We start from the raw sequence: 8,083 nt of genomic DNA on the forward strand, positions 1-8,083 counted from the left end.
TTCCCTAGCAAACTGAAGCCTTTCTACTCCACAGAGGAAAACAGTGAGCTGGTGGATATTAGTATACACTCTGTCATTTCTCTCCAGCCCCCAGGAGAGAACAATGAGTCCATTAAGGTAGGTCCCTCTGGGCCACCTCATCTTCTGGGTCAGGACTTAGAAGTTTACATTAACATGAGCAGTGCCGAGAGCCTACCATCCTGAACCTGTGAGTGGTCAGAGGCAGCAAAGTGCAGCAGGCTCTATCAGTTAAGTGTAAGGTGATGCTAGCTGCTGTAACAGATAAACTCCGAAATCTTCATGGTTTTACAAGATGAAAGTGTATTTGTCACTCAAGTGAAGTCCAGTTGGCAGCAGTAGTGGAGAGGGGGCTGCTTCGTGCAGTTCTTCAGGGACCTGGGCTGACAGAGGCCTCACCGTGTCTAGTGCATGGCTCCAAAGGTCCCTGCGGGTGGTGATAGCCAGCTTGAGAGAGAGGGCCTGGAGGATTTATGAGCTGTGTTGCCTGCCTTCCATTGGCCAGAACTCAGTCACATGGCTCCACCTAGATGCAAGGGGTCCTGGGAAATGTAGTCCCTGACTGCTTCCCAATAAGGCTGTGGAAAATCTTTTGTGGACAGGGAGCCATGTGTGTCTCAAGGTCCTGGCCCTGGATGAGGGGTCAGGAGAACTGGGCTCTAGGAACTCGGTTTCCTCCTTTGCAAAATGGGCTCCTCTTGAGGTTGTCTTATATGTCACATGAGAAGCTACGTATAAAGAACTCAATCTGAGCAGAAATCAAAGGGCAGTTATCAGACCATCTCACACTATTTCACCCCGGTGTGGACCGGCACAGAGTCCTGGTGTGTGGCTGTGTGAGCCCCCATTGCTGCCCAGTTCTCCCCTCTCTTGGCCACAGACCCTGTATGTGAATGCCCTGTGTGCCCTGGAGCAGCTGACGGAGGGCCTCGTGCAGAGGCAGCTGGACCCCAAGGGGCTGCAGGAGATGGTGCACGTGAGTTGCCTGGCAGAGGGCCAGGAGCCAGGGATGGCCACCACTCCCAGAACACTGGCCTGAGGGCCAGACTCTCAGTGGGAAACGGGTATGCGTTAAAAATTGATTTGGTAATTTTATTTAGGTAAAACTTCAAATTGGCTGAAAAGTTGTGAGAATACTACAAAGAACTCCTGTATACCTTTCACCCAGATCCACGATTCTTAAATATTTTTTTTAATATTTATTTGTTTATTTATCTATCTATTTGGCTGCATTGGGTCTTAGTTGTGGCATGTGGGATCTTCACTGCTGCGTGTGGGATCTTCCTTGCGGCATGTGGGATCCTTAGTTGTGGCATGCGGGCTCTTATTTTTTTATTTTTATTTTTTTTAGTTGCGGCATGTGAACTCTTAGTTGCAACATGTGGGATCTAGTTCCCTGACCAGGGATTGGACCCGGGCCCCCTGCATTGGGACCTTGGAGTCTTAGCCACTGGACCACTGGGGAAGTCCCCAGATCCATGATTCTTAATATTTTGTGACATTTTCTTTTTTTCTCTCTCTTTTTTTTTTCTCATTACACACACACACACACACACACACACACACACACACCATTTTGAATCATGGAGAGTTAGCTGTAGACATCAACAACAAGAATGTTCTCATATAACAACACAATGTTCAAAATCATGAAATTTAACAATGATGCCATGCTATATTCTAATCTATGTTCTATATTCATATTTCACTAACTGTCCCAATTATGTCCTTTACAGTTATTTCCTCCCAGACCCAGGATCCACTCTGAATTATGAATCACATTTCATTGTCATGTGTGTTTAGTCTTTCTCCGTCAATCTGGAACAATTTCTCAGTCTTTGTCTTTCGTAATCTTGGTATTTTTGAAGTGTGCTGGGTGGGTTTTTTTAAAAAAATTAGATTGTTTGCTTTCTTATTATTGATTTTTCAGAGGTTGTACATATTCTGGAAACAAGTCCTTTATCATATATATGATTTGCAAATATTTTCTCCTGGTCTGTGACTTGCCTTTTCATTAATTTCACAGTGTCTTTTGAAGAGCAGAAGTTTCTAATTTTGATGAAGTCTAATTTATCATTTTTTTCTTTTATGGATCATGCTTTTGGTGTCATGTCTAAGAAATCTTTGCCTAACCCAAGATTTTCTCCTAGTTTTCTCCTAGAACTTGGTATTTTCAGGTTTTACAATTAAGTCTGTGATATATTTTGAGTTGTTTTTAAATATGGATCAAAGTTTATTTTATTTTAATTTTTTTTTGCATATGGATAACCAGTTGTTTCAGCACCATTTGTTGGAAAGACTGTCTTTTCTCCATTGCATTACCTTTGCATCTTTGTCAAAAATCAATTGACCATATATGTATGGGTCTATTTCTGGACACCTATTCTGCACTACTGATGTTTTTGTCTGTCTTTATACCAATGTCATCCTGTCTTGATTACTACAATATTATATAATAAGTCTTGGAATCAAGAGCAGAGAGTATAAGTCCACCGACTTTGTTCTTTGCCGCTATACCCCGCAAATATTGATATGTTGCATTCTGATTTTATTGTAGTTCAAGATGCATGTCAGTTTCTCCTTTACTTCTCCTTTGATTCATGGATTATCTAGAAATTTCTAAGTATTGTAGAGTTTTCCAGAGATCTTTTTAGTTTAAATTCCTGATTTAACTCCATTGCAGTCTGAGGACATACTTTGTATAATTCAAGTTCTTTTAAATCGACTGAGACTTATTTTGTTGCCCGAGTACGGCCTATCTTGGTGAATGTTCTGTGTGTACTTGGAAAGTATTCTGCTGCATTGGGTGGTGTGTTCCTAAATATCAGTTAGGCCAAGTTGGCTGGCAGTGTTGTCCAAGTTTTCTATATCCTTTCTGATTTTGTCTTCTTTTTTTTAAAAAATAAATTTAATTAATTAATTAATTAATTAATTATTTTTGGCTGCGTTGGGTCTTCATTGCTGCACGCGGGCTTTCTCTAGTTGCGGCGAGCGGGGGCTACTCTTCGATGCGGTGCGTGGGCTTCTCACTGCGGTGGCTTCTCTTGTTGTGGAGCACGGGCTCTAGGTGCGCGGGCTTCAGTAGTTGTGGCATGCGGGCTCAGTAGTTGTGGCTCGCGGGCTCTAGAGCACAGGCTCAGTAGTTGTGGCGCATGGGCTTAGTTGACCTGCGGCATGTGCGATCTTCCCGGACCAGGACTCGAACCAGTGTCCCCTGCATTGGCACCACAAGGGAAGCCCCTGATTTTGTCTTCTTGATCATCAGTTACTGAGAAAGAGGTACTGAAGTCTCTATCATTGTGGATTTGTTTATTTCTCCTTTCGGTTCTATCAGTTTTTGCTTTGTGTTTTGTTAAGCTGTGTTATTAGGTGCATGAACATGTAGGCCCCGGGGTGCAGGGTGGGCTGTGCTCCTGGCCTTTTTACCTCCAGACAAACATTTGGAACAAAGCCAAACACATCAGCCAAGCAGCTTCTTGGTGAGGATGCTGGGGCTGCTCTCTTTTTGCTCACAGCCTCATCTCCCTAGTGGGGCGGGGAGGTTGGGGTGGGCTGCTAAGAAATCAGAAGTATCTGGAACCTCCCAGAGCTTTGAAAGTCACACTCTGAGTGGGAAAGACAAGGAGAGCAGTGGTGGCCTCAGGATTTTAACATCCCCTTCTGTGTTCCGGGCTCTCCCCACAGCTCCTGGAAAAGTGGATCTTGTCGGAGAAAGAATGGGAGTGGGAGAAGACGATCAACCTCCACCTCCATCTCATGCAGATCTACGTCCAAAGCGTCGGTGTCTGCGTGAGTCCAGGAGCCCCCGACCCCCCAGCCTGCCGCCCTGACACCCACAGGGAAATGCCTTTCTGTATCCCAGAAGAGGAAACACTTTTGAAATCTGCCCCCCGGAGAGTCCCTTGGGAAGAGGCTGCCTCACTTGGCAATGGCGAAGGAGACCCTGGGAGATGCTGGCCCTGGGGCTCGGGGGTGCTGAGGAAGAGGGTGGGCCGGGTTTGGTGTGGCTCCGGGTTCTGTGGGGCCTGAGGTTCACACGGGGTGAGGACTCTGTAAGGAAAAGGGGTACACAACTATGAATACCATACTGCTTAGGAAGGTGAGTATTTACTTAGAATGAGAAAATAAATCACTACAAAATCACAAATTTCACAAAGCTTGACAAATACCACTAACATCATGAAATCTAGAAAGGCAACAAGGTTTTTTGTTGATCGATCACGTGACACAGCTCCATGAGACCTCTCTTCCTACATTTGTTGGCCTCATACTCTTTGACTGTCTGGTCATCAGGGATGGCGTTGGCAGGAGGACGATGGTGTCCTGGGGCTGGAGTGTGGGGACGGGACTCGCATCTTGGGGCTGGTGAAGAGTGAGAGCAAGGTGGGCAGGACTCCAGTCCTGGAGCACCATTGAGGTGGGACCCAGGCCCAGTAAAGCGAAGCTGGGGCCAAGACTAGTGCTAAGTAACATTTGCGGCCAGGTCCTGTGCCGAGTGCATCACCTGGATTCTCTGTTGCAATTCTCAGGGCATTCCCTGAAAGAAGGGGCACCATCATCATCTCTGATTTACAGATAAGGAACAAGAGGACCCAAGGCTAAGAACCTACCCACGTCACACAGCTAGGAGCGGGGAAGTCCAGGTTTGAAGCCAGGGCTCATTTATAGGAGCGAGGCGGGTGCCCAGACATAGCACCTGGCCCCGGCCTGACAGGGTGCGTCCTGGGCAGACTCCTCAGATCTTGGCTGCTCGGCCTCCCGGGGCCCAGCTGTGGGACCTGGGGATGGAAGCTCGGGGTTCCCAGACGGGTGCTTTCAGAGCAGGGTTCACCCTCTCTGGCCACTGGTCACACTGCCCTTGGTGTGCTCAGCTGGACAGAGCGTGTGAGCCTTGAGGTCTCCCGTCCCTCAGATCCCTCTGCAGCTGGGGCAGTTTGGCACTCTGGTCGGACTCATCGCCCCATGCACCTGTGATTCGCACGGAAGAACCCGCCTGGCCTCCATGGAAGTCCTTTCCAGCCTCCTGGATCTTCATGGTATGGAGAGGGCGCTGACACCAGGGGTGTCGGCTATGGGGCTGTCCTGGAGGGGAGTGTGGTCTCTCTGTGTAGACAAGCAAGGGTGACCAGCAGGGATAGCGGAGGGGGTTCACAACTCACTGGGAAGCCATGGAAGCTTCTGGAAGGAGAGGCTCATTGGGTCACCTCGACTCACTGAGGGCATGTGCTGGGCACTGAGGGGCCCCAGTGGGACAGGGTCAACTCACAGATACCAAGGATGCGGCAGAACTGGCCAGCAATGAGCTCAGAGTGGGATGCAGTGGGGAGACCTTCAGACGGGGAGAGTTGACCCCTGTGGTGGCAGCTGGAAGTTGGCAGAGCATCCACCTGAGCTGTGCACAGAGGGGCGAGGCAATGGGATAGGATGTCCAGATGCTGGAGGGTAGTCCAGGCCTGTGGAACCAGGGCACCCCGAGGGCTGGGGCAGGAGGCCACCACGATGGGGACCCTTTGTCCTGACTGATCATGTCTGAAATTGTATTCCCACCAGCAAGCCAGACCTGCTCCTCCTGGGGCGCTTCCAAGGAGCTGGAGCTTGAGAAATGTAAGGCGGAGCTGCAGGGCTCGGACATGGAAAGATTTTCAGCGCGTCCTCCAGAATCGCCAAGGCGACGAGGGGAGGGTTGTGTGGGCCATAGTCTCTGGGTGCCTGGGCCATCTCTGGGGGGGGGGCCTTGCTCAGCCTGGCTGCTCAGCCCCCATCCTCTTCTGGGGGTCATGGCTTCCATGGCCCTTGGTCCACCTCACGCCATATGTATTTAAATGGCCTGTGATGTGTTAAGATCCCTACTGTGGTGCCTGGCATACGGTAGGTGCTTAATGGACCCCAGCTGTGTTCTCGTTGTCCCTAGCATGCGCTACACTGAGGGGGCCCCAGAAAGAATTGAACACGAGACCCTGCCCACAGGTGTCAGCACACGGGCAGGCTGATGGCACACTGGTGACTGAAGGTGTCCAGAGCCATCCAAACTCTCGGGGTTGCAGAGCGATGAGGTCTCTTCCGCCTCAGGGGCCAGAGGGGGCTCTGTGCGGTGGGAGGCTTGTGCATCAGTGCAGCAGTGCTGAGTGGGGCCTCTGGCTGGCTGGCTTTCACTGTATTGGTTAGCTATCACTGTGTAACAAACTGCCACCAACTTGGGAGCTTGGAACTGTTAACAGCCATTGATCATCTCCTGGTTTGTGTGGTCAGGAGCCTGGGCTCAGCTGAGCTGGGGCCTTTGCTCAGGGTCTTAAGCCCGAGTCAAGGTGTTGGCCGGGCTGCGTTCCTTTCTGGAGCCCAGGTCCTCCTTCAAGCTCACGTGGCTGTTTCTTGACTTACAGGACTGAGGTCCCCACTTTCTTATTTCCTTACACTCCTATGTTTTCTTTCTGAGTTGTTGTGAATGAGCGTGTTGTGCCCACCCTTCCATTCAGTTCCTGCCACCAGGCCCCTGCCGCGTCTCCCCTTCCCTGCCCCCTGCGGCAAAACTCACCTCCGCACTTGTGTATTTGGTCTTGTGGATTCAAACAGGCAGGTTGATCCTGCTGGACTCACGGTTTTAGCCCTTCTGAGCCCACCAGACCCCACCTGCCTGTACCTGTGCACAGAGGCTCATTGCATCACTGTGCCGGGAGTCCTTCCCTTCTCACCAGGGCCGTGGGCTTGGACTTGGGGATCAGGAAGCTGGCTTCAAGCTGTAGCCTGGCATGTTACCTGACCTCTGCAGGCCTCATTTCCTCTTCTATAAAAATGGAGATGAAGGCACCTTCCACACAAATGTGTTGGGAGGAGTAAGTGATGCAAGTCAGCAAGCTGCCTGGTGCCCGCCTGACACACCTGCGCACTGGGAGGCTATGACCGGACATGTCCACAAAGTCATCACACAGCAGGCCCGGTGGGGACTCCCGGGGTCACCTAGCAGCAGAGCTGGGGCTCCAGAGAGGGGCTGTGGCTTTCCCGGGAGTACCGTGGGCGGAGACGTGTCTCTGAGCCTGGAGTCGGGACCAGGCTTCTGGGTGTGCAGTCTTTGGCGGCTCATTCCACCTCCTTGAGATCCAGTCTTCAGAGTCCAGCCCCTACTCAGGGGACCACCTGGGAGTCCACAGGGGCTCTGACCTGCCAGGGCACATGGCCCCAGACCCACAGTCCTTGTCCCCTGTCTTTGGCTAGCCACCTGACGGAGGTGTGGCTGACTGTGGCTGAGAACTTGCCCTTTGCCCGGACGATGCTACATGCGCTGATGGGTCGGCTGCAGTCGAGGTTCACGCCCAGGGCCGACGCCACCTCCAAGGCTGACATCTGGCGCCTGGCCGCAGTGGACCCTCTGATGGTGAGTCACGGGGTGGGCCCCCCTTGGGGCCTCAGTAGGAGTCTTCATGCCTCCCAGCCTTCTATCTGCAGACCCTGTGCACCATCCACCTTATTGAGAAGATGGACCAGGGTGACAAGCTCCTGGACCTCTTCCCGGACCTCGTCTACACCCTCCTGCTGCAGCTCAGCAGCAGCCAGGCGCCGGAGGCCATGTCGCCCGTCCTGAAGACATGGAGACTCGTCTACATGGGGACCCTCCCTGAGGAGATCAACCTGCAAAGGTGCTCTCGAGGGTGGGGGCATGCATGGGGTGTAAGGCAGAGGGCCTGGGCTGGACGCAGCCTCTTAGAAGTCACTGGACTCCAAACGTCACATCCACCCAGAGGCCCTCATCTTCCCCTCCTGGTGGGGAGAACTTTCTGGAAGCTGATCTTACGATCTTCCTTCCCATGAGTCCAGCATGGTGTAGGTTTTGGAGTTTGCAGACCACCATCTCACAAGATTGCTCTTGGGCCCTTGACCGAGGCCCTGCCTATGTTGGGTGCCCCTTCACAGACCTGGGTGCGGCGCTTACCTGTCTGAGGGTCTGTGGGTGCTCCCGGCGGGGTGGCCGCGTCCTGATGGGGCCCTGCCTTCTTCCAGGATCACAATCAAATCCATGCAGCTTTTGTTCCGGAAACTCAACAGCGAGCCGCTGCTTCCCACCCTGGAAGAG

General features: G+C 51.6%; 1 protein-coding gene across 1 annotated transcript in view; it reads left to right on the forward strand.

Moving 5' to 3' along the window:
* MROH2A (maestro heat like repeat family member 2A) overlaps window positions 1-8,083 on the forward strand; it is a 32,958-nt gene that overhangs the window by 18,720 nt on the left and 6,155 nt on the right. The window contains 9 exon segments of the mRNA XM_007463917.1: window positions 9-117; window positions 899-994; window positions 3,703-3,807; window positions 4,931-5,054; window positions 5,569-5,649; window positions 5,652-5,686; window positions 7,196-7,387; window positions 7,459-7,649; window positions 8,011-8,083. The exon segment at window positions 8,011-8,083 is cut by the window's right edge and continues 12 nt beyond it. Coding sequence (XP_007463979.1) covers window positions 9-117; window positions 899-994; window positions 3,703-3,807; window positions 4,931-5,054; window positions 5,569-5,649; window positions 5,652-5,686; window positions 7,196-7,387; window positions 7,459-7,649; window positions 8,011-8,083 — 1,006 coding nt within the window.

The sequence above is a fragment of the Lipotes vexillifer genome, unplaced genomic scaffold (assembly GCF_000442215.2).
Source record: "Lipotes vexillifer unplaced genomic scaffold, Lipotes_vexillifer_v1.1 scaffold1215, whole genome shotgun sequence".
In the NCBI taxonomy this organism is placed as follows: Eukaryota; Metazoa; Chordata; class Mammalia; order Artiodactyla; family Lipotidae; genus Lipotes; species Lipotes vexillifer.